General features: G+C 39.8%; 1 protein-coding gene across 6 annotated transcripts in view; it reads left to right on the top strand.

Moving 5' to 3' along the window:
• irag2 (inositol 1,4,5-triphosphate receptor associated 2) overlaps window positions 1–26,933 on the top strand; it is a 52,556-nt gene that overhangs the window by 20,417 nt on the left and 5,206 nt on the right. For 2 of the 6 annotated variants that reach the window (XM_088072925.1, XM_042510982.2), the window contains exons 16-37: window positions 875–976; window positions 1,706–1,857; window positions 4,230–4,341; window positions 5,322–5,565; window positions 7,606–7,652; window positions 10,608–10,707; window positions 11,668–11,845; window positions 12,816–12,903; window positions 17,584–17,630; window positions 17,805–17,893; window positions 18,032–18,225; window positions 19,266–19,350; window positions 19,557–19,611; window positions 19,721–19,748; window positions 20,793–20,933; window positions 21,312–21,446; window positions 21,607–21,754; window positions 23,354–23,394; window positions 23,521–23,589; window positions 24,153–24,211; window positions 24,472–24,570; window positions 26,687–26,815. In XM_088072925.1, the coding sequence (XP_087929051.1) occupies window positions 875–976; window positions 1,706–1,857; window positions 4,230–4,341; window positions 5,322–5,565; window positions 7,606–7,652; window positions 10,608–10,707; window positions 11,668–11,845; window positions 12,816–12,903; window positions 17,584–17,630; window positions 17,805–17,893; window positions 18,032–18,225; window positions 19,266–19,350; window positions 19,557–19,611; window positions 19,721–19,748; window positions 20,793–20,933; window positions 21,312–21,446; window positions 21,607–21,754; window positions 23,354–23,394; window positions 23,521–23,589; window positions 24,153–24,211; window positions 24,472–24,570; window positions 26,687–26,815 (2,342 nt within the window). The remainder of the gene's footprint in view (window positions 1–874; window positions 977–1,705; window positions 1,858–4,229; window positions 4,342–5,321; window positions 5,566–7,605; window positions 7,653–10,607; window positions 10,708–11,667; window positions 11,846–12,815; window positions 12,904–17,583; window positions 17,631–17,804; window positions 17,894–18,031; window positions 18,226–19,265; window positions 19,351–19,556; window positions 19,612–19,720; window positions 19,749–20,792; window positions 20,934–21,311; window positions 21,447–21,606; window positions 21,755–23,353; window positions 23,395–23,520; window positions 23,590–24,152; window positions 24,212–24,471; window positions 24,571–26,686; window positions 26,816–26,933) is intronic. The other 4 variants (XM_042510984.2, XM_088072927.1, XM_088072926.1 and 1 more) reach the window with 3 other exon arrangements.

Here is a 26,933-nt window from a genome sequence, read left to right as displayed (position 1 = left end):
CCCTCTTAGATATGACACACTCTTTTTACCCTTAAAAACCTGGATCAGCATCAGGTTTGTGCTGCGTTCAGACACCATTCACAAGCGACTTAACCCTGAAAACTGAGCAAATTGGTTTGCTTTGAAAAAGAAAATGATCAACTTGGTAAAAAATGTCCCATAAATTGCAAGAAAATTTACTTTAGTTTTAAAAAAGTGGGGAAGAAGTATTAGAAATGTCATTTCATTTTCTTGTTTGTTTTTGTTTTGTTTTTTTTGCTTAGATTCAGGTAATTTTCTTGTAACCTTTTTAAAATAAATTTTTGCTAATTTGGGGCCATGTCTTGTTAAATTACCTGTTGCCTCCCTCCCTATTTTTTGAATAAATTGTAATCCATACTTTAAAGGTCGCCTTTAAAATGTTTGAAAACATAGGCATACTTGCACAGTAGCTTTTTCACATTCTGATAGTTGTTACATTTATTGACTTACATGTATTTGCAATGCTGGTAATGTTGCACTAATTCTATTTGATATCAGATCTCTAATGAGCTCAGTCAAAAACATTATCCCTGCACGGTCTAATCTGTAGTGTTTCATGAAGTCGCTGTCAGTCAGCCTGTGGAGGACATTTCTCTTACGTCTTTCTCTTTTTGCCATTTTCTCCTCTGCTTTAGGAAACCGTTAAAAGCCCTTCTCCCTACTCCTAACAGTTTTGCACTTTAGGAGCTCTCTTAAAGGCTAAGATGCAGCACACAACAATTAGAACAGTTTGATGTAACAGGTTTATGTGTCTAAACCTCTTGTCTGTCTGTCTATTTTTGTGCATAAGGCATTTACCTTTCACTGTTAAGCATTTTTTTCTCATAACATGCTTCCTCTTTATGTCTCTCAGAAAAGGGATTTCAGAGAAGAAACCCACTCTGTGTTGTCTATAACTAGAGGCTTGCTGGATGACCGCACACAGCCAGCGGGCAACACAGACACAAGTGTCCAGGTCAGATACACTTTCACACACACTTTTAATAATAATACATTTTTTGGGGGGGTGCTTAAAGACACTTAGCATAAGTTAAAATGATCATAGGATCTTTAAGCATCAGTTTCACAGTGTGCTGCAGTGTTAATGTCTGTATGCAGTCCTACATGTTTGCATATGCATATGGGTTGATTTCAGGCTGAAAAAGCCCATCTCGGTTCCTCTTTTTTAAGATATATATGAATCATGAAATTATATAAAGTGATATCTATCTTCCTTTCCCCACCTGTTGCAGTCTTTTTCTATCTATCACCGCCTATCTGCTCTTTCTCTCCTTCCCACACACTATCTCTCCTCTCTAGAGATCTCTCACTTATATAACTCTCCAAGAGGCCCCATCCAAGCAGTGTTGTTTAGTCAGTGTGTTGTAGCATGAACACAACCCACTTCCCTCCTCCCTCACTCCAACTTTCTGTATCTCTCTGTCTCTCTTTCTCTCTCTCCCCCCTCCTCCTGCATTGTTGCCACTCTGCATTCATTAGCCACGTACTGCCATACAGCAGTAAACATAGCAAATGAGATAGAAATCATTAGTAGAGCAGAGCTGTACCAGCACAACTCTGCCTTCTGTTCTTCAGCTGACATGGAAAGATTTTGTTTCACCTAGGTGTCAGAACTTTTCGGAGGCGTAAAAGACACCTAGCTGTTCAGGCCGCGCGGCTGACCCTCGGCCTTGTCTTCCCACAGACACTGCAGGCCGAGCTGGACGCGAGGAGGGCAAACTGGGCCCTCAGCCTGGACCAGCTGGCCCAGTACACAGACTCACTGGAGAAGGAGCTGATCAAAATGGCCAGTAACATGAGGAGGTCCCGCACTGAGATCCTGCACCTTTCAGTCCGGTGAGGAAAGCCTTGTTGTCTGCTCTCTCTGTGGATGTTGGAGTAAGTGGGCAGGCAGAAATGTGTGAGCTGCTGAACGTTGACGTGAGTGATGTTGTTTAAGAATTTGGTTTGAGAGCAGAGGAAGGTGAAAGAAATTCCAGAGGAAGACAGAAGAGAAGCTACTGACAGTGAATCTTGTGTTGGAAAATTAAAGGCAACTCGACTAAGGTAGGAAAACCTTTCTTTGAGGAGGAGTTATGATCTTATTGGTTAAGTTGAACCCTTGTAGGCAGAGCTATTTTCTGGGTAAGGAGGGTAATAGTGACGCTCATGAACAAGGCATTAGTTAGTAACCTGGAAGCTGATTAAATCTATCTGTGTAATCACTAACTAAAAAGCAGTATAGGTATAATAAGCTATCATGCTTAGCCTAGCTGACCTTTCATGTTGATACAAGCCTTTAGCTACCTCTGAAAGCTTGTTAGGGTGGCTGTTGAGCCTCCAGGATCTTAAATGCCCCGTGGTCCTGAGTAAATTAATATAAATAAGTTACTGGGTAGAGCTAAAAATAATTTTATGGACCAATTAAGTTATTTCTGCCATTAGGGTAGATGTGTTGAACTTAATAAAACTACATAAACAACACCAGACTCTACTTAAAAGAATACTTGACCCCAAGATGACCACATGTATATCAATTACTCAAGAAAACGTTTTTCATATGGCTGTACCAGAATTATGTCAGTTGAATCGGATTTGGCATTTCAATACTAATCTTCGACTGTGGGTTCCTTTTTGTCCATATACAGTTTGAGAGATAACACATTAAGTTGCTGTGAGCTGTAAATTCATCACTTTGAAGCAGAAGGCGGAGGATAATATGATCTCAGAGCCTGACTGGTTAAAGGTTCGTTTCCTCCGGGCAGCTGTCTCCTGGGTCTGGGTACACAGCTGCCTGCATATTAGAGCAGCATTAAAGCATAGAGCGCTCACTCTGCTGCTACATCTGGGGACTTAAATGTCTTTAGAGGTACACCTCACTTTGACAAAAATATAAATAGGTAAACAACTGCTCAAGTTGAAGAATCTCAGTCAATGGAGGGGTTGCTGTCTGAAGATTTAAATCTTCAGATTTCAGGTCCAGTGCCAGTGTTTTTTTACATGCCTCCATGGTGAATGAAAAAATCTAACTATGGAGAAGATTCTTGATGAGTTGAAGGAGACTGTATTACACAACAGCAAAACTATATCAAAACATCTGTTCACAAACTCTCACACGACTTGTTCAGTCTAATCCAAGCCTCATGTATCATATGCTCAGTACCTCCAAAACACATGCTTTTGTGCTAAAACCTTAGTAGTTAAAACTGAATTGGAAATGAAACGTATCTATTCTTTCTTCAAAGCCAGACTCCATTGACAAAAACACTTATTTTACCTCGTTAATCACAGCAGCTGCTGGTGGTGCGCTACATGTCTTTGATTTTGTTCACATTCTTTGAAAAAGTATTCTTCACAAATTCAACATAACACAGGTTGAGTAACTGATATACAAGTGATCATTTGGCATAAAGTATTCCTGTGATCTCCAGTGCTTTGTCTCAGTTGGCCAGTCAGTTGTACTGAGTGGGGGAAAGACTTGTCAGTCATCGTGGCCTCAGTGACCCCAGAGGGCCCGCCTCACTAGGTCTGGGTCTACGCCAATTCTGGACTTCACTCAGACTCTGTGATGGGTTTGCCTTTGGCCGGGTGTGTGTGTGTTTGTATGTGTGTTCATGGAGACGGCCATCCCCTTCAGATATATAACAGAGCCAGAGTGGAACAGCATGAGACCAGAGAAGGAGAACTGGTCAGGCTGTCCATCTTGGATTTACTGGTGCTTAGTTGCCAGGGTGAACCCAGGAACTTTAATACTGTTCGGGAGAAAAGGAAACTGAAGAGGGCTCATTGTAGGTGTAGCTCTACCTCCTGCTCTGGAGTGTTTGGGCTGATACAGACTGGTCAAAGTAAGAGTGGACTAGAGGACAGTGCTGGGAACAAGGTTTGGGTATAGGACACATTTTAGGTTCTGTGTAGTCTGAGATTAGAGGGTCAGGCCTGGGACTGGATCTGCAAAACCGTGAAGTAAAGGAACCAATACTGGGCCAGTCGGAGAACTGGCGCTGGTCACCCTGGGCAACAGAATGGGACACTGCATGGGCCTGCGGATTGGGTACAGTATGTCCACTGTACTGTCTTCTAGGATCTCTGTGCAATGTGCATGGGTTTTTGTAGCGCTCTGGACAGTTAAGATTGATTTGATAATCTGGCATCTCTCCCAAATTTCTCTTGAAAAACTAATAATCCCTCAGCTGTTTTTAAATAACAAGATTTTGTATCGTTACACGCAGGGTGCAGGAGCAGGAGAACCAGAAGCGGCAGCTGTGTGAGGAGCTGGAGCAGTTAAAGACACCTCAAGACAGCAGAGAGGCCTCATGCCAGACACCTGCACCAGAGGAAGAGGTCAGAGAGGATGTACGGGCTGGATCACAGGGCTCCAGTTTATAAACCTATGTTTAATAAACAGCAGCTTGTTTCCTCTTTTGACGGAATAATATTATCATCTCAATCTTGAGTCACTGTGCATTGTTATTATAATATTCAATGAAATTTACACCGTCTGGGAAGTGAGCATCATATTGTCATATTGGGTTTGGAATACATCCAACTTCAACAATTTACATGTGTGTGTTTTTGTAGTTGCATTCAGTTTCCATAATAGAAGGATATTGGAGCGTTTGCTTGGAGAGCACTGACAGAGCCCATACTGTGTTCAGACAGATGGAGTATCTGGTAGAGGAGAGTTGAGAGCGAGTTGGCGGCTCAAGTGGACATGTGCACCCACACACACGCAGAATCAGATGCGACCACACACCTACGCACTGCTCCTCATACAAAATGCACCGCCACACATGCTTGAACATTTCCATTGTTGCAGCACCATTGTTTTTACTGCAAAACACAAGTAGATAGATTTGCATACAGTAAACAAGTTTTGCTTTTATAGATAATGCAGTTCTGACTCTGAAGTCATTTATTCTGTATAGCTCTTGATCAGGAAAGAACCACTACAGGAAAGTACAGTATAAAAAATAAGATATATAAATGATAAGCTCTGTTTTTGAAAGCTTTGTTAGTAAGTCGTCCTTGCTGTAATTTTTCTTTCTGCACATTTTTTCCCCCCAGAAAACACTTGTCAGTGTGTCCAGTACATTTCTCACACTGGTGCCTGTTGGAATAGTTTGGCTTTTTTTTGCAGCTGTGCTATTTTCAGCTAAAGTGACAGTTAGCACTAAACTTTGGCCTCACCACCTCCAGTCCTGCTTTTGCCAAAGTGGGATTTGTTACTATCAGGCTTTGGCAGGTTTTTGAGTATTTCATCTTACGCTTTTTTTTATTGAGACCTTGTCTTTGCCTAAATGTTCTTTTATTGTTTGTTTTAGACTGGAGATGACTTGGACTGGGATGAGGAGTTCGCCCTTCAAGACTTCCTGAAAAACGAGTTAGCAGAGAGGAATTGCAGAGAACAAGGCGGTCGAACGGACAGAGGAGAAGAGGAGGAAGGGGAGGAGAAGTGGACAGTGGTGGACACAGCTGGAGAGGGAGAAGTGAGGGACACATCCACTCCTCAGTCTGCAATCTCTAGGGAGGCCCAGCTTGGGCATGGTGCAGCAGGAGAGGGTCAAGGTGAGTGGGAACACAAAGATGGACAACCAACATCTCAACAGTTTATCTGCTAAGCAACTTAATATTACAGGTCTGCTGTAGCTGTATTTGTTTCGAATTATTTTTTGACAGATTAAATCTCAGTCCTTGAGATTTTTCATGAAAATTTGGCTCAAATCTTTTACATAGAAGTCAGTCGACGGGCTGCTGGAGGTAGACGAGAAAGTCATAGTTTATAAGTTACATTGCAACCTTTTAACCTATCGTCAAATGTTAATACTAGTAAGAAGTTACTTACATAACCTTTAAAGATGTATATTGCAGGATTCCCACAGTCATGGAAATCCTGAAAAAGTCATGGAATTATTGAGATCATTGAAGGTTTTGGAAGAGTCATGGAATATTGTTGAGTGTAATGAAATTCATTGTTACAGTAATCTTCTGTGGATAAGCCTTCACGTAATGAAATACAGCAGCAAATGTAATGTAAAGTACTTCTAATGCGCTGATGTGTGACAAGGTTTTGTTGACAGTTTGGTAGGTTTCTACATTTTCTCCCCTCATTTTGATAATTATTAACAATAAATGTATAGTAAGAAACCAAAGTATATCCTAAATGTTCACAATTTACATAGTTTTCAACTAGCCTATATACTTGTACAACATAACAGAATTTATGAAATTCAGTTATGGCGTTTGGTTTTGGTGTGCCACTCCAACATTTTGATAAGCCCAAGTTGGTAACCTCTATGATAAATTCCTGGAGGCACCACTGCCCCAACGTCCTCTCAATCTGACCACTGACTTCTCCAGGATCATGCCACTCTTCCCTTGTTATTGTGGAGTCAGGACCCTCTAGCGACCCTATACATTTTCCCAGCCCTGACATTGTTATTAAGGATGATGAATCTACCTTGAGCCTTTAAAATCCAACATAATTAGCCTAGAGCTAACTCATAAAGCCAAACCAAATAGGGCTCAATATAGTCTAATATTTGTATAGCCCTGTTCTGACCCCAACTCACCCTGTTCCTACTCCTAGATCCACCTGACTAGAAATAATCCTTGAAGCTGACCTCATGTAACAAGAATGTGAACTAATACATCATATCTCTTCTTCATGCATGAGAATATTAACCAACGTAATTTTATCCACATTCCTAGCTCTAGATTATATATGCCTACATTGAACATACTTGGCTCTTGCTAACCCACAGCTAATGTTAGTCATAAAAATGCACATCACACAGCAATATTTTAGATATTGAAGTCGTTCTTACCCTTTTAAATCCATATTGTGAAGCCAAAAAGCCCAGTTTTTAGTCTCAGCAATACTAGTTTAACCTTTTGAATTTAGGTTCAGTCAAATGTCCAGCTGGTGCATCAATTTGCAGGTGTCTTAAAAAGTGCTTCACAGGATAAAGTCTGTACATGAAAATGGTTTAGATACTAAGTTATTGTCTTTGTGTGTTGGTTTGTGTGCGTGTGAGAGAGTGAAAGAGTGTGTGGATTATCCCCCTGTAATCCATGGGAGTCACAGGGCACTCAGCCACCCTTGAAGCACCAGTACAGTACACACACTCACTCACTGTGAGGATACACACTCTGAGGCCCTTGGCGGTAGACCCCTGCCTTCTATGGTTTGTTGTGGCCCTGGTCTTATAAAGGTTGTGAGTGTGTGTGTCTACACAGGATGTGAAAGCCTCTCTTCCTCAAGATCCTTGTATGGCCAGGTGTTCGACCGGTCCGAGGATACGAAGTGAGCTCAGTAATCCCCCATTCCTCAGCCTGCATGAGCAGCTGGCAGGCAGAGCAAAAGAAAACAAGAGTGTGAATGTGGTCATTAATGCTACCTTAGCCATGCATGGTATTTTAACCTCTTAGCCCCTCCCTCAACTCAATGTCTTGCATAATAGACAGTCTGACCTTTTATGGTTAAAGGTGGGGTTGCTTTGGGATGGCTGTTAACCCCTGTAGATGAATTAGACAAGCATTTTGGTTTTTAATGAACAGCTTTTTTGTTTAGTTTAATTTTCTCCTCTTCCTTTGTGTCTCTTACAGACTCTGCAGCCTGCACAGAGCCAGAGGTTAACCATCTAGCTTTGCAGGTAAATTAATTTCTCAAGTGTTTCCTGCCATAACATAATTCTGCAAGATGCTCACCACAATGTTTGGGATTGCGCCTGGGTGTGTCCTCTGTGCACAGTCCTTTAACTATGCATTTTCCTCAATATTATGCTAAATATTTTCTTACAGTTGCATAAATAAGATAACTACTTGACAGTAGTTCAATAATTGTGGGCAAGTGAGTTGGATATTGCTAACCAAAGTTGTGTAACTGTTTCAAGGAGAGAACTACTCATCTTTATCCTGGCATCAAGATTTTAGTAATACAGATAAACTAGTAACTTCCTAATGTCTTTCAGTCTCTAGAAGCATCATGCACAAATTAATTTTCAGTGCTTCACATGCGATTATCGAACGATAGCACCGGTTTTGATGTTGCTGAAACCCACATGCCTGTGGCTTGGTGCTGCAATTTCAGCAAAGTGTTAAAAATCATCCTTGATTCAGATAATGCTTTCTTTAATTTCTACAAACAGTTTGGTGTCTCCTTGATATTAAAAATTAACATCAGCAAAAAGAATCAAAGATTTCAACTACTGGAGTCTGACACTGAGCACAAGAGCTGGACTGCACTGTTAAGAGTGTAAAATTATTGAGGAAGATGTGAAACCTTAACAAAATAACAGCACTGTAGAGATTACACAGTGTTGTGCTCAAGACCACCTTAAATGAGACAAAGTCATGAAAAAGACAAGACCAGTGCAAGACCCACACCGAATGACACACGATAAAATGGGGAACATGGAAACCACAGCCACTTCTCACATTTATCTGAAACATCCACATTCTACAGTAGACCTGAGAGTCAAAACACGACATTTCAGAAAACGCTTCAACATTTCACAGACGTAACATTTCACACAGCGTTACCTCATTTATGAAATGTTGTGTTTTATAAAATGTTGTGTTTTGAGAAACATCATGTGTGAAATGATGTTGTGTTTTGTGAAACGCTGTTTTGTGAAATTGTGGCATTTGTAAAATGTAAAATGTTTTGACACTCAGGGCCACAGAAACATTCCCATAAAAACACCCAAATTTTTCAATAGCTATTTTCTGTCTTAGTGTGTATAAGTGTACCAGTAGAAATGTTTTGATAAAATAGTCAGAGGGCATTGCAGAAGTGTTCTGTACAAGCAAACAAATACAAATACTAAGGAGCTGAAATCAACTTTATTCATCACTCCTTTTTTTGGACAGGCAATTAAGTGATGTCCCTGTAATTGTTTACTGAACGGTCTTTAAATAAAATCCTGACTCCTTTTGTTCTGAGATAAGACCAAATAAAAATGCAGTTGAGTCCAAGACCTTCAAAAAGTTGTCAAGATCAAGATCAAGACCCATCTCGAGTACTACAACACTGAGCTTTTAGATAAGAACAAGTGACTGTCCGTTTGCTGGTTTGAACTTTCACACCTGCTCGGAAAATGAGGGTCAATTACGTCTGCACCCTGAAACAACTACTGCCAAGGTGCTTTTGAGCAGGACACTAAGGCTCAGCCTGTGCAGAGCCAACAATAGATAACTGTAGTTGTACTGTGCAGCTGCCAGGTGTGTGACAGTTACACAACAATGTGCTAGGAGGAAGCATGACAGTACCAAAACAGATTTGGTGCTCAGCTTACCTTGGTTTAAGATATTTTTTTCATCATTTTTTCCTTTGGCAAACAGATCTTTGCTGTTTTTGGGAATGTAATGATATACTTCCTTTTGCAGTGGTGGGAAGGAAGTAGGAAGATTTTCAAGTTATGATAGACAACTTCAAGGGGGATTAGAGACATCTGTTCATGTTTGGCTGTTATATATATTTTAACCCATTGACCACAAAATCTCTATATGTAATATTACAGAAAAACCTTTTAGGCTGCTGCTAAATTTTTGGTAATTCTACTTTTGCGTGAGATCTAGTCTGAAACAGCAGATGAGTTATTTAATCCAGTGCACATTTAGTGCGCCTCACTTTTATCACGCTTTTGTTGTCACACTTAAACGGTAATGCAGTCACAATCTGGGACTCTTTTCAAACTCTTCCTGGTGCTCAAGACATATTACATTTCAACCCTCAGTTTCAGTCGTCAGATACAGGAATGTCCTTGAACACACCTTCATCAAGGGGGTATTTAAACAGTGACTGTCCCTGCTGTAGACATATCTGAAGTCTTAAGTGCCTTTTATTGTGTTATACATGATATATTCTGTCCCTCTATTCTTCCACACTCTAAGCTTCTGAATGCTATCTCTTTCCTCTCCTCTTCCTGACATTTGCCTACCAAATAACTCTTCACATATCATTATTCACAGCTCTGCTCACAGACAGCAGTCTGCATTCTCACGCTGAAGCTGCTTCCTTATATAGAATGACAGAGATGAAACTTTCAGGTCACACTGTGGTAAAAGGGAAAAGGACTTGCTGTTATTGGCAAAAGAAGGGATTTTGTACCCGCATTTTAAGAAAATCTATTCTGCAACACGTACTTGCTATGCAGCCATGATTTCAGTGTCTCTTTACACTTTCTGATCTTGGATGTTATGCCTTCTGCTCTCTTGCAGCCCTCAATGCTTAATTAATTTCATGCCTGTAAGGTCTTTCAAACTAATTTAAACACTGCATCATAGCTGCAGTAAGTACAAAAGTGATGTTTGCCTTTGAATTCCTGTGAAGATGACAGTAATTGGGGGTCTTTCCAGCAATCCATCACTGATGGAGCAGATGCTTTGTGCTGTCTGTCAGCCGCTAGATTCTGTTGAGTCCTTATGCAATTTCTTCTCATCTGACAAAGGTTTGTTTCTGTTGACTGACTGTGGGCCTGCTGTTTGGTGCATGCTTAGTGTGTGTTGCGTATTTGATCTTTTCACCCCTTTTCTTTTTTTAATATTTATCATTGTGTGTGTGCGTGCCCATGTGTGTGCATGTGTGCATGTGTGTGTGTTTTCAGGAGGAGGCAGCAGTGCCACTGAGCGCCCACTCACAGGCTGTCAGCATTACACACCCAGAGGCGGATGCTCTCCCTGATCTGTCCCACTCAGAGAACAACAGTAAGCCCCCCCTTCTGTTTCTCACACACTGTTTGTTTCACTTTCTTCTTCCCCCTGTCAGCCAGGCGTGCAACTGTGTGCATTTACAACTTAACCAAAGAGTGAGTCATTTCCTGACTCACTTGTTTGTTTAGGGGAGAGAAGATTTAACCAAATCTTGTAAGATGAAGGTCAAACTCTTCCAAATACCACAGTATCAACATCATTTTTATTGTTTTAGTCGTTTTTGGGAATCCAGAATGCCGTGACTGCTTTGTAAAATCATGTACTAATTGTTGAAGCAGTTTGCATGTAGTGAATAGTTTGTTTTATTTTCCTTTTCCCACAGAGAAAGAAATGTTCTAGTTGTTAAAAAAGGTGTTAAAATAATTTTTCACTACATTAAATATTTAATCTCAATGAAAAGGTAATACATAGATCAGGGCAGCTTAAAGTTTTGATGACTGAGTGCCAATTGACAGAGCCAGCATATGATTGAAGGCTGCTTGGGAAAAGTACAGTTGCCAACCGCAATCATTAACTTAACAACACTAGCACTAGACCAAGCATAAATAGGGCCGCAAACAAACTGATTGAATTGCATAATATAAGCTGATAGCAAAATGTCTGCAATTTGGCAATATTTTAATCTGGAAAGTTGCACCAGTAAATAGGTAATGCATATAGTCCGCAAGACTTTATTTTTGAGGATTGGCACTAGTGTTGCCAATTTCATCACCAGAAATCTTATAAAGCATTTGAAGACACATCACATATTTTTCATGTTTTAGAAAGCCATACAACATTTTTCAAAGCATACTCTTTACTGGGCAGTAAAGCTCAGATATCGGAAGAGAAAACAGAAGTTAAATACATAAAGAGAAGAGTAAATTTCAACAGCTGGTTACTCAGTAACCTGTAATCCTGGAGTGTACTGATTAATACACATTGGTAATACTTCACACTGATTTGTCTTCACAGATGCAGAGGGTCTTAAGACTGCAGAGTCGCCCTCCTGTGGCCCAGACCAAAATCTGAGTAACTCACCAGAACAGGAGCAAACGGTCATACTTAATAATACCCTTCCCACAGAAGCCCAGATGGTTCCTCCCGATTGCACATCACCTGAAACAGATGAGACCATTACCCAGACTGAGAGGTGAGTGAAGAAATAATTATTGTATTTGACAGACGGGGTACATAATCAGAATACTAGGCTGCCTTTCTCCTTATGGAAATTCCAAAATATACAAAACAATAGCATATTACCAAACTAGCTTACTCCAGGCACTTCACAAGAATGTAAAAATAAAGGCAATTTAGAGAAAGGGAGGGATCACACAGGGCAGTGAATTTTTTTCCAATGTGGCACAGCAGGTCTTTCTCACTGTGCCCTCTGAATCATTCTTATTTCCCATGACACATCTGACTAAAATATCTGATTAACAAAACAGGATTTCCCAAAACAAAGAATGCATTAAAGGAGAACAAAAAAAATAAGTGAATGTGACTCAGCACACATGATGCATCAGCTGGTGACAGAGCTGTTTAATGAGAACTACCTAATAAGATGTAGAAAAGTAAAAAGAGCCTGCACAGGCCCAAGCTGGGAAGCAATGTTCTCTATTTTTGTGTCCTTGATAAGTTTATGCTCCTCATCACACCTACATGTACTGTATCAACAGACACACCTGTTTAGTTGGTGTTTGTTTTTTGCAAACCCTGCTTAGGGGGCACAAACCCGAAGCTACCACACAGTCTCATCCTGCATCCTGACTCATTTTCATAGCAGTATAAACTATCCCTGCTAGATTTTAAGTTGCTAGGTGTTATCAATACCCACAGTAGTCAGCATTTCAGAGTTTCGTCATTTCCCTATGACCTGGCCCACATTTGCTAATCAAATGGGTGTTTTCCCCACAGTGGGCGGAGTGTGTAGCATAATTAGTATCTCTGCAGCCATGCTTTGCATAGGCACAGTCCGCCTACAAAGAGAGTCGAAGGCTGTTCCTCATCTCTGTTACTATTTCATACTGTAACAGCTGTGTCTTATTGTATATTTCTAATGTGTAAATCAAGAATAATAGAAATGGATAGTGCTTGACCTTTGACCTTTCACTTGTGGTCAGCATCCAGCCAACCAGTGAGGACCACAGAGGAGAAGAGGAGAAAGACGGCGAGGCGGATTTGAGCGCAGGAGCCATGAGTCGTACTAAGGTTAGTAGCACAGGGGAAGTGTTCTAATGCATGAGGGAATACAACTTCCTCTATTCTCCTTAGCACCAGGTCCTCATTGCTTCCCCTTCCTCTTTTTGACCTCTTTTTCTATCTGAAGCTGCATGTGTTTCCTTGCTGAGTGAGAGTAGGTGTGTTTTTAGATGTGGGGGGTTCGGCGGGCAGGGCAGGGACTGGCCCTACTTCAGAAAGCCTGAGAGGGAGTCTTTGCCCTGGGCAAGGAGGAGAGGAGAGAGATCAAATTAAGGGAAAGATCAGAGAATCAGGTGGCCATCTTTCTGCTTACTGCTCCAGGCGGAGTGGCTGCGGCTTCCCTGAACTCTGTTGCCAAAGGAGGCAAGTACTAAATACTTAATAAGGCTTACGAAGCTGTCAAATATGTTTCATTATTGCTAACTATAATCATCAAGTTGAAATACCTCAGATTTGCTAACAGCTAGGCATAGCATGTCACAAAGACAGAAAGAGAAGATGTCATTTAAAATAAGGCTGAAATAGGATGATGTCATAAACAAGTATTTTTTGGTATTGATTTGGTTCTAATCAGCTGATTGACATGTTTGTTTAAATGTTAGAAAAATTGCATGAAGGATTAAACATAATTGCGGTTTTCCTGTGCGCAACTTTAGAATTTTCATTGAGTTTACCACTTCAAACAAAGAAAACAAAGATATTATATTCCAGTTTAGTGCTGTCCAAAAATACATATTGATACTGAAGAGCTGAAACAGTTTAATTACACAATTTATTTTCTTTCTTTTTTTTATATTATTTTTATGGGCTTTTTTGTTCTTTATTGATAGGACAGATTGAGCTAAAAGGGGGAGAGAGGGGATGACATGCAGCAAAAGACTGAGGCTAGAATCAAACCCACGGCTGCTGCGGTGAGGATGTAGCCTCTGTACATGGGGTGCCAGCTCTACTGAGCTATTAGGTGCCCCCACTACACATTTCTGCAGTACTGATACACTAACACCAGCTGCACCTTCCTCGCTTTCCCCTATACCCCATTTCCACCAAAGTAGCTCTACTTTCTGAAATGGTTAATTAATGACCCTCGTAACTTTGTTGCTATCCAGAGCAGTGCTTCCCAACTAGTCCAGTCACAGGGTCCAGATTTCTCCTTAGTCATTAGTGCATGGTCTGCACATTATAAATTACCACATATGCAAAATGTAAACAACACTTTTGCTTTGAACACAAAGAAATAAAACATATTGCAAGAATACGCAGACGTCCCTTCAAAATAAAAACGCTGTGCCTCAAAATTAAGTGTTTTTTTTTAAAACTTGACATATTCACAAGTCACTTGCTGTCCATTCAAATTGAAGTGGGGACCCACCTTTGGACCGTGACCCACCAGTTGTTAACCACTGATCTAGAGGACCGTTGTAATCAAGGATGTGTCAACACCACAGGGTGTTGCACAGTGAACAATGGAAGTAAACAGAAAACTGGGGATTACACTGATTTCCTTTCAACTTTTGTTCTGTTATTACAGACATTTTCTTTTCCCTAAAAAAAACAAGCCTGGGCCAACTATTTAGACCACTGCACACTCTTTTTTTCTGTTTATTTCTCACTTGACTTCTCAGTTGTTGCCCTCTCCATCCTCTCTTTCCAATCTCTAGAATGCGATACAGCCATTGATGTCGATATAGTTTGCAGTTCAGGTTCAAGGAGAACCTGCAATTTTTTGGTTTCCGCTGGGAGCCAACTTTTCAGGCTCTGGACCAAGTAATTTTTTTGTCAAAATGCTCTGAACGGTTCAAGATTAGGTGCAAAAACCAGAACAGAACTGGTTTCATTTGCAAAAGGGGTGATGATATTGTTAATATTTACAACAGTCATTCTTCTGTTCTCTGCTGCTAACCAAGGAGCCGTGTTATAGCCTTGTTATATTTACCTTTTAAGAAAACAATTAAATCTATGCCTGGAAACGGTATTGAATATCTATATGACATATAAGGTAGAATAATATCAAACTGTTTACATATGAGAAGCTGAAAGAAGAAATGTTTGGCATTTTTGCTTGATAAATGACCTACACGGTTAATTAATTATCAAAATTAAATGTCTTTACAACCTATTATATAAATGCCGAAGAATAAAAAGATGACCATGATGTTCAGAGGCCCATTAACAAAGGACGCAAGGGATCATCATGGTATCCTCTGTCTCTTCGGACCAATTAGTGTTTACAATGATTTGCTTTGATGTTGCTCCATACAATAAGATTTCTTCATGGTAATTATGTCCGGCCTCTTGTGGATGGGCTCGTGTTAATTTCATGTTAGAGCCAAGTTGTGTTGTGATGCTGTTGCACCACAGTCTGGTTTGCATCCTGCTGAGGGATCGATCAGAGTGGTTTATTTGGTCTGCTACCTGCAGGTGCCTGCTCGACTGCCTCCCTGCTGAGAGATGGGCGGGGAGCCAAGGGAGGCAGGCTTTGACACTGAACATCAATAAAATGTAGTTTTACACACATGGAAGCCTGTTAAAGAAAGGTTTTCAGCCAAATTGATTTTTTTTAATGATTTAAGAGTCTAGTTGTAATCCTCTAGCAAAGAGAAGGAGGTGAGGTTAATATAATCATTTGGATATATTCAAATACTAGTTTTACTTGTAAATGGAAGATATTTTCACAGGACTTGTCCTCATATTTATGTTGGGTATAGGCAGTAGGGCTGGGCAATATACCTATATATCATATAAATATGGTGATATGATACTAGATATCGTCTAAGATTGTGGATATCTTAATAACGTTAGTGTTTTAAAGGCAGCTTTACAGTAAAGTGATGTAATTTCTGAACTTACCAGACTTTTATTTGATCTATTATTTGATTTTAACTGCCTAGGTGTTATATCTACATTGCTGATGTTTATTTAACAAAAATATCATTGTGTGAATATTGTGTGAAAACACCAGTTATCAACCCTAAATTATTGTTTCCATACAGATATTAAGGTATTTGGCCAAAAATATTGTGATTTTTGATTTTCTCCATATCACTCAGCTCTAGTAGGCAGTATAGACCATATGAATTACTTTTTATCACAGCATTATCTCACTATGTATATTTAAATCTTTAATAATATTTAACAGATGGCATAAATTTGTTTGTCCAAGTAAAGGAAATTAAGTGAAATTCAATAATTTATGTTATGATTTTACACAGTTACAAATTCACTATTTTCCCCATTTTTTTTTTACAAAGACATTATAAATCATAAACATTACTGATAAACAGTGGTGAAAGAAGTACTTCGATCCTTAAGTAAAAGCAGAAATACTATGGTCTGGAAATATTCCATTACAGGTAAATGCCCTAAATTCAACTGTTACTTATGTATAAGTACAGAAGTGTAACAACCAAATTGTACTTCAAGTACCAAAAGTGAAAAAAAAATCATGCAGAGTGACAGTTTTTTACAGTTTTGTCTTATTATAGGATATTACATATTTTATTATTAATAAATACATGCAAGAGATTCATAATGTTTTAGTTTGTCACTGTGGAGCCAATGTGAGATACTTTGTGTACTATCAAGAAGATTAGTCATAAGACACATTATTGTCGTTGTATATGTACAACATAATTATGCTTGATACTCAGGGTGACAGCTAAACACAAACAAAATGAGAACATGAAATCATAACTAAATTAAAACATTAATATAAGATGAGAACAGGTAAAACCACAGAAAACGTTAAGTCAAAACAGTGACAAATAACACTCAACATAAATAACAGAATTAAGTTTTTCCTAAATGTCAATAAATAACTGGTAGTAGCAGGATTATAGTAAATTGTGAAGTTATTGCACAATGTAAAGTGCATGTGCTTAAATCAGTGTTCAGCAGCCGTGTGTCGGCGTGTATCTGTGTGTGTGTGTGTGTGTGTGTGCACATGTTGTGAAGGTTGGTGGAGTGCATTTGTTGTCTGCAATACCATAACTAAGATGAGACATGACTGTGCAAGTTCAAAAAACCAAAGTTGAAATCACTGCATTATTTAGCAAAGATTTTTTTGAGGGGGATTGCATCATTTCAACTTTCGCTATGAATCTTTTGAAAGAATGATCAGATGAATAAGCAGTGAGTTGGGTAGCAGCGGCCACTTTTATTTGGCTGACGCTTTCTTTGGATGTAAAATGACATTTAAGTCTCCTCAGATTTTGTATTCAGTGTAACTGTTGGACAGCTCTCTCCTATTTTGAGCTGTGACAGAACGGATATTATGCACACTCATTACACAATATCCCATTGCATTGCTCTGAGTGCTCACCTTGCTCCATTGTGCGTGTGTGTTCACACTACTGTGTATGCACGCAGTCCGCCTCCACTACTTAGCACTGTGCCAGTGTTAACGTGTTCTCTGAGCACCCCTCTCAGCAACACACACTCACACTCTCAGAGCTGCAGGGCTCTCCATGAAGCAACACATTATATAAGGAATCAGTCCAATCTTTCTCTGCGACTCACTGTAGAGCTTAGATAGCGTTTAACTGCCATGGGACAGGTACGCTACATGTGTGAATGTATGTGTGTCTTTTAATCATTGACTGTTTTCTTGTAATGTGGGGCAGAAAAATGTGCTGCAAGGCCACCTGTCTTTTTCTCACCCCCTCCCTCCTTCTCCACTTTTGTCCATCTCAGAGCGTGAGCCGGGACCAGTCGGCAGACAGATCCGCAGCGGAGGACAGGTGAGTGATTCACTGTCACTAACTTTTAGCTCAGGAAACTCTAGATTTTAGGGATTTCTGCTAATGGAGAACTTTTTCTCTTTCCATTTTTTTTAGAGACATCAAGGTTTAGATGACTCTTTTTGCAAATGCTATAGTACTGTGTAAAAGTGCACTGTATGTGTATTGTTTCAGCACTTGTCTGTTACCTGTGTTGGTCGAAGAGGAGGAGAGTGTGCAGGACAGTACAGCAGAGGTGCCAACAGTAGCCGCCAGCATGGAAGGTAGGAAGAAAAAACTCAAATTTATGTATACGAAGGAGGCAAAGCAAGAACTTGATATTCCTAAGCGGAGTGTTTGTTCACGCCTTCTAAACATCTTCGTGTAACTTTGACCACCCACTCAACAACTCCTCCATCCAGGGACAGACCGGCTCACCAACAGCGGAGTGACCACCCTCTCTGACAGCAGCTCTCCTCAGTCAGGATCGTCTGTCACACATGCCAGCCAGTCAGGGAGCGGCATGGGCAGCATGACTTCTGACCCCAGCCAATCGGAGGATAGTGCAGCCAAAAAGGACTCCCTCCCCCTCTGTGGCAAAAATAAGAGGGAACTGGTAAGACCTGCTCTGCTCCCACTTTCTTTTTAACTTGACTGTTTGATTAGTAATTCCACATTTAGTGATGACAAGGATTTATTTAAAGTCAGTTGCTCGACTACTGTTGGAGTTGACCACTGCTTTTACACAAATCAGGATCATTGCTAAGTTTTTGCCATTTTATTCATTTTCATTTCTTTATAAAGAAGCAGTAAGATTTTATAGCAAACTGAGCCATTTTTATATCTACTACCAGATGCTATATGTAGTTCAGAACAGAATTTGTAGCATGTGATATGTGATACAAACAATAAATTATATTTTACAGTTGACACAAAGGCTGCATGATATACAGAAAACAAAATCATGTAATTATTGCGATGCATATTGCAATATGAGTTGTGATTTAAGTGGGACTGGTCATTTTGAAAAATCTATGTGATCTTTATAGGCAGCTTCCCTTTCTTACTTAATGCAATTTTTGGGTCAGAGCAGCATATTGCACTTATCCATATTGCCATTTTGATAATATTTCAATTAATTGTGCACCCTTAGTTGTCACTGAGTGTCAATAGCTATCAGTTTTATTACATTCTAAGCTTGAGCTTAGCTTTAAACAGCCTCAGAGCAGATTTGTTAAAAGACCAGGATCATGTTGAACAGAGCGTTATCAAGATAACATTTCTTTGTTAGTGATGTGATTGTGCCATCAGTATCTCCATGTGACCTGAAGAGAAATGCTGTCTTTCCAGCTATGTGAGTGTGTGTGTATGGAAAAGAGGAGAGGAAGTGCGAGTGGCTGGTTTCATTTTGGCTCCACTCAGGATCAGATCATTCAGAATCAAGAGCCAGCGACACTGCCAGCTGCTTTGAATCTTCATGTTTCACCTTTATTATGTAAAAACCATTGAAGGAGAAGTGAGAGCAGAGGGGGAGCAAGTGAAGGGAGCAATATGGATGTTGATGGCAATGTGAGCATGGAGGGATCAGGGTTAAAAAGAGATCAGGAGGGGGAGAACGATCAGAGAGAAGCTGTAACGTTTGTCCGGACCCTGCAGGAGCTGTCCCGTGGCATGGAGGCCATCGAGGAGCACAAGGTTCAGGAGGACCAAAGTGAGACAAGTGCAGTCACTGAGAAGGAATGTATGTGAGATATATTTTTTTAAGACTGTTATATACTAGATATTGTTTAGAGCCTAATATTTACCATCTGTCTTTTGATACCAAATGTAATTAAATGTTTAAATAATGCTTTTACATTTAATTTTTGAAAATCTAAGTCATAATTACATCATTTGATCAGGTATTTGTCATGCCATGATTCACCTGCTCATTATTTCCCTTGCTAGCTGAGATGTCACTAATCTCAGACACCAGTGGCACCTGTGCAGAGGAAAAGAACAGGTAAGAGGGCAAATTATCAAAGTAACATAACACTTCAATCTATGACCATCCATGTGTGCATATAATAATAATAATAAGACTTGTCTCATTGTTGTGTCTTTGTCTGCAGCCTGTCACCTAACGACAAGGAGATTGAGGTATGTGTACCATAAGATCTTGGAGACACTGTTTTACTATAAATATTACACTCTGGGATTATGTGTGTTTAAAAGTAGATTTGGAAAGCCACATATGAGTCTGAATCATTGTCTTAATGAACTTTTATTCAGCGGTCTGAAAGCATGAATTCTCAGTTCAAATACAAAGTTGTGTAATTCTTATCTTACATAGCCTTATCTGCACATCCATCAGTTTTGTAGGCCAACCTAGAAGTTAGCTCAGCAAGGTAATCATCACAATTGAAAACCACTTTATAGCCACTTACATTAGGATATAAATACACTGCAGTGGCATGACTTCATCATCACCACCACTACGAGGCTGTGATGCCATGTTTGGCGTGAAGACGCTCTGTTGTCTCATAAAGCCACTTGTCGGCAACCGCCTCTTTTAAGACGCACCAAAGCTTCAAAATTCACAAGTTGGGTATTTACAGATGTATCTTGTGTTGCAGAAGAAAATGATAAAGTTGTCTTTTTTTAAATTATTTATTGTGTTTTTATAACACAAATCAAAGAAACCTCTTTACACATGCACACATATGAAGGATGATAACAAAAATAGGGCATGGCATAATTTAAATCAAAAAAAGGAAAAAAATGAGGGATTAAGTATAAAAGAGAAAATAATTACAAACAAAAATAATAAATAATTTAAAAAAATTAAAAGAGGGATGTTTTTTTAAAGAAGGGTGATGGATGAATCTTAAGTCTTGTCAGAAGATTTGATATAATTGAAGTGATCTATAAAAGGTTGCCAAATTTTGTAAAATTATTTGCATGCCACAAGGCTGACAAATGATACCATGATGCGGTCCACACTGTTTTTTACCATCCTCAAATCTGTAACTCTTAGAACCACCATCAAAGGATAATAATGCTGTCTTTGATAGGGGAAACTTTCATCTTAATCAAACATGGAAACTTTAGAAATGGTCATCTCGTCTGCTTATTGGCAGGATATAATGCTACATACAGTATGTGTCCAGCAGTGAGTGCCAAGTATCTGTTTCATGTTTTCAGGCGGAGTTCCAGCGTCTGGCATTGGGTTTCAAGTGCGACATGTTCACTCTGGAGAAGAGACTCCGGCTGGAGGAGAGGTCACGTGACCTGGCTGAGGAGAATGTCCGCAGGGAGGTATCCAGCTGCCAAGGCTTACTGCAGGTCAGTGAACATATACAGTATGTGTGTGACTGTCAAGCTTTCTGTGGATGTAGTATTTGCTTTGCACTATTACCAAAAACAAAAGAAATTTATTTTGCAAAGTGTCATTTTTGTGCATTTTCAGTCTCTTCACTTGTAGATGGTTACCTGTTGAAAATTTTAGGTGCTTCTGGGCGGCTCCTATTTTTTATACAATAATGTGCTCTGCACACCTTTGAGAGTACAGCTATGGTACATGTGTGAGTTTAGTAATAACTGTGATTGATGCTCATGGTGCTGGCTTTTACAGATAGGTACAAAGTTGATCTGATTGCTTTCACCGATAAGATATTCTTATTTTTGGCTGTTGCAAATAAATGACCTGCTCTCTCCTTCCAGGCCCTGACTCCTCTGTGTGAGGACGACAATCAGTCCATGGAGATCATCCAGAGGCTCCAGAAGAACCTTGACATCCTCATCCAGTCCATGACCAGAGTGTCCAGTCGCTCTGAGATGCTAGGAGCTATTCACCAGGTGAGTAATAATTCATAAATGTGTGTTTTTGTTGCCAACATTTTTTTGTTGTCATTTTGCAGTTTGATTATTTATTCCTGTACCAACAACAAAACAAATTGTATTGTCTTGTGAATTTAATTCTGATGCTTTAATGGAGCTTTGTGTTTTTGGATTTCAGGAGAGTCGTATTGGCAAAGCTGTGGAGGTGATGATCCAGCATGTGGAAAACCTGAGGAGAATGTACACCAAGGAGCACGCCGAGCTGCTGGAGCTGAGGGAGGCACTCATGCAGAACGAGAGGTCATTTGGATCACAAACTGAAAGAGGTAGGGAATGGTTACAGAATGGTTACATGCTATCAAGATGCAACACACTCTTGGACTCCACTATGTTTTAAGACTGGGGCAGCTGTGGCTCAGGAGGTAGTGTGAATGTGTGAATGGGGTGAATGGGATGAATGGTACCTGTAATGCAAAGCATAGTTGTCAAGTGGTCGTTAGGACTAGAAAAGCTCTAAACTTTTTACCATTTAATTACTCATGTTACTACACAGCTACTATTTTTTGACGTTCAGTATCTTAACTTGTTTATCTCCTGGCATTTTAAACCCCTAAATACTCATCTTTTTTTTGTTTTTTAATCAAATAATTACACATTGAGCAGTTTTTTCCATGAAAATAAAATAAAATAAAATTAAAATAGTTTAGATGTAACTACACCTTTGCTCAATTTAGTATGCACAGACTTATGAGTACACAAATAAGTACCTGCTTCTAAACCCACCCACACCTCAGCCACCTTTGACTCTGCCCATCAAACACACAAACCTGTGAGTAAACTGCTCATAATGTGTTGCTAATTTTATTTAAACCTTGTTCCTGATTGCTCACTCTAAAAAGTTGAAGTGAAAGTAAAAATGAGCTCGCAAAATACTGACATATAGCAATACCTGGCTTCTCCTTGGATACCTCTCATGTCGCTGTGGCATTATGGAAAGTTCCAAACTGCAAGATGACAAAATTGGTTCCTTAGATTTGTGAGGTATGAACCTCTGGCTGTCTGAATCTGTGTTTTTGAGGCTGTTATTGGTATACTTCAGTTCCAAGGAGAAAATGCTCAGCAATGGCGATGACTACTAATTTCACTCATGATACAATCTCAGAACCGCTCGCCTATCATCTGATGATGATGCAGCCTGTGGGGATGAAGGCCGAAATTTCAGGCTGATCCGGCGTAGAAACCGATGTCTGAACCAAGACTTGCTCTTCGTTTAATTTTGGCTAATCTCTATAAAAAGATATGACTGCAGATAAATTTTTAAAAAGCTAATTTAAAGCTTACTCATTGTCTGTAACAGGCAATGGGTTCCGAGATTGCATTTCGACAAAATGCATTCCAGCTCGCCAGATGGTCTGTTTATCTCCCACTCAAACGTAATACTACTCAGACTGCAGATAGACTACGAGTGGAAAACAGACTACTTCTGATACCAAGATCTTGTCTTGTCCCCTACAGATTCTGCATACATATGCGCAATGATAGGTATCTTGTAACATTTTAAAAACACCATATAGACATGTTAACTTGAAAACCTGATGTGCTCGTAGTAAGCAACTATTGGAATATCCACTGTCATAATTTTCTTGTAGAACTGAAAGACTTGGGAATGACATTAAGACTCTTTAGACACACCAGACATTGCAATGAAAAATTGATAGATATTTGAATGCAGGTTTAGATTTTTTTGTTGCTCTGAATAGTGTTGAACCTTCATATAACACTTTCTGGCTCAATGTAGTGACAAGCCCATATCATCTAACTGTACATGTGTGTTTATAGAAAAGAGGTATATGTGTGTATACTATAAGCTCAGTGATGATGCACACAAACCACATATTAGATAACTACAATGTTCCTCTTTTCAGATGACTTCCGTGGCAAGAAGCAGACAACACAGTACTACAAGGTCAGCTGCAGTTAGGTTACATATGATCACTATTTTCCTTTACTGGGGACTAATGTTTGCTTAATGTGCTCATATTGTGCAACAATGTTTAGAATTTTTTTTTTTTTTCCTTTGTACCCCCAACAGTCATCAACCCGGCGGGTCAGCATAGCAGCGATCCCCCGCTCTGGTGGAGGCAACATGCACTTTGACATGGTGAGGATGATGCTGCCACTGCTTTTGTCCAATAAGAGTCATGGAGCATGTCCTTTGGTTTTGATACAATGAGCCACTGGGCTTTTTGCACTTTTAATACAACACAGTGAATCCAAAGCATGCTTCACTAGAAAGCTTCCTGCTTGCAAGAGAGCAGATTGATCCCTAAGGTTGATGTAAAGTTAAAAAAAAATAATCACAAAATATACTTTTAGAACTGCATTGGCTGCTCCCACCATAATTAGACATCTGCTTGTAAACTGCATAAATAAAAGTTGTTGTCTTGATCCCACTATTTCCCCTCTTTCTTAGGATTGCTTTCAGTGCAACCTACAAACAGTGTGGGTCAAAGCATGAAAATTGTTCGATGGTGGTTTAACTACAAATGTAAAGTCAAAACAAACCAAAATCAAACCAAAATGAACCTCAATGCACGTATTAAGTGTCAGACATGTTTTGGTGTGATGGAATATGGATTCAGGTTTAAAATGTTTGTTGTTGCATAAAGGAGTATTTTTGTCTAGATGAATCATGACTCAGATTGTTCTATTTTTCCACCACAGTCCAAAACACAAGACTGCTCAGATGCTGAAGCAGAGAGACTGACCAGGCGATCCCCATGGTAGGTATTTGTATGTGTGTGTTAATATGTGGGATTGAAATATGTAGAGGGACATTAAATGGGATTTAGAGGAGGAAAGAGTTTGTTTAAATGTAAAGTAAGACGACCGTTTAAATGACTCTACCTTTAAAACACACCAGCATTGTTCCTGGTGTGCAGGAAGTGACTGGTTTTCTTTCTCAAGCCTCCAAAGCTTGCTGCTCCATGACATGAGGGTTGTTGTTGTTGTTATGCCCCTATGTGATAACAATGGTTTCCAGGAATGTGGCAGGGAAGAGCAGTGCGCGCCCCCCACTAAAGCGCTTTGTTAGCTCTGCGGCCTGGGTTGACACTGAAGAGCCCTCTCTCATGATGAAGGGGTAAGACATGCCAAGAAGAAGGGAAGACGCTAAAATGTAGTCGAATTTTGAAACAGGCAAACTGCGCAGTTCTCAGCTAGGGTGACCAGATGTCCTGAAACATGCTGGATGGTTCCAAATCCATTATGCCCAAATCCAGAATCCTGTCCTGTTTGTTCCAAAAAATTAATCAGTTATAGTAATAGTAAGAGTAACAATAATATTTTTCTGCCCTGCTGCGAGGAGACGGACAGCAGTGCTGAGGTCACTACAACTTTACTCACCACTCAGTGCAAGTGCACAAGCTCCGTGAGCAAAAAGGTAATGTGGCTTATTTATGAATGAAGCCTAATCTATGCAAAAGATGTGCAGACGAAAATCAACAGTCAACTGAATACAGGTCATTCAGGTTACTGACCCACAGGCTGCACTTCAACAGCAAACACTGGACTCTTAAAAGGCGAGAGACATTCCCTTGAGACAGCGAGATGGCCAACAAGATTGAAGGAGGGTTTGTCATTTTATACTTTATTTTGTAAAATAAATAAATAAGTTATAATGGCTAGTAAAATAAAAAGCTCAAAGAACAGCTTTTATGCAGGTATTTTTAAAAATAACTTAAAAGAAGCGTCCTTAAAGTATGCACTGTGCAGCTGAATTATCTGGAAAAACAAATTTATCAGATCGAGACTCGGTTTCAGCATCAGCAGATACTCAGTATTAAATGACCCGGATCGAATTATGAGGCAAGAAATGTGTTTGGAGCATACCTAGATGGTCTACATGAATAAGTAGATCAACAGTTTTGTAAACACAGCCAGGACACTTCTTCAGAGCAACTCCAACTCCCCTGTCCAAAATTTTACCCTTCTCATCTGGTCACTCTAGCGTCAACACTATTCACCTGAGGGTTATTTGAACCCGGCTACAACATGAAATCGGAGTGAATAAATATTTGGGCCACGCTACATAAGCTACCTACATGCCAACTTAAGTGATGACATTTACGCAGTGTGCCAGTTTCATTCAGTGACTACATACTAGCATCGAGGTTAGAGGAAGGATATCATGCTGGCTGCGTCTCACACATTTTTTCACAGTGGCCCCAGATGCATAAAGACGGTGACTTAATGGTATGACATCATTACCATTGGTGCAACAGAGAAGAATACTGGGATGTTTCAGTCCATTTATTTTAGTTTTGGTCAAGTTTACATTTCTTCAAATCACTTTGCAGTGGATTTTGTGAAGAAATTATTTTTTACAAATAAAACTTCACAGGGTAAACGGTTATGAGGTTATGATCAACTCTTGCCTTTCCTAGCAACTATGCAAAAAAAAGTCTTAAGAACAACAAATTTTTGGGAGTGTGAAACGACTGACAGAGCAGTGTTAAATAATGCAGCACTAATATGAAAAAAAATTGCAGTTAAATAACAAATGTGAAACTTTCAAAGAAAACACTTAGTTGCTGATATCTCTAACAAAGAGGGTGAAGCCTAGACGGCTGAAAACAAAGTCCAAACTACATGTAATCTTTTGTAACATGAAAGAATCAGTGGTGATGACGTAAACCACTCAGCAGCCATCCTTCATGCATCTGGTCCGCCCTCGCATGGGGAAGTGTTTATCAGAAGCAGACATACTTTTGTGACATTTTCCAAATCTTGCACATTTTTCTTTTGTGTCTTTGTAAAGTAAAGTAACAGGCTGGGTGGACTTTTTCTCTGTCTTTTTTTTCATTTTTATTGGCATCATGTTGCTTTCAAATGTTTGGATGAGGAGAATCGAATTATCTCTATTTTATGAGCTAATCCAAAATGGAAGCTTCTGTGATATGAATGAAGCACTTTTATTGCTCTCCAAATATCTGAAAGGTTGTGAAATTGCTTTGTGGGTTGATGATGTAATATTTGAGCATGGAAATTGAACTGCTGGGCATGCATATGTTATATTGCAAGGATCTCTAAAAATGTATCTTTGTGTACAGCAGGAGAGCATCTGTTAGCTGCATATGCATGAAATGTGCATGAGTGCATGTGCACATACAGAATCAGTGTGGTTATAAGCCATGCTCGTATTTGAATGTGCAACTGAAGAGTGTGTTTGTGAATGCCTGACCCACGCGTGCCCACAGGACGGCCTACGACAACACCGACTGCCAGTCGGAGGACGAGCAGAAGGAGGAGCCGAAGGCAGAGAGGAGGAGGTCCAGTCTCAGTGAGCTGGGCAGCAAACTCACCTCCCTCATTCTGCCCCTCAAGACGTTAGTCCAACTAAACCCGCACCACTAGCCTACTGCAGCACCACTTTCTGCCAGAACATCTAAGAGGCTAGCTGCATAATGGAAGAGTTCATCATTTAGTTGCGTTGAGGTTCCAGTA

This window comes from Plectropomus leopardus, chromosome 22 (genome assembly GCF_026936395.1).
Source record: "Plectropomus leopardus strain MGB_pleo_1.0 chromosome 22, ASM2693639v1, whole genome shotgun sequence".
Classification (NCBI taxonomy): domain Eukaryota; kingdom Metazoa; phylum Chordata; class Actinopteri; order Perciformes; family Serranidae; genus Plectropomus; species Plectropomus leopardus.
Note: the sequence above shows the minus strand (reverse complement) of the source record. Positions and strands in the feature narration are given on the sequence as shown.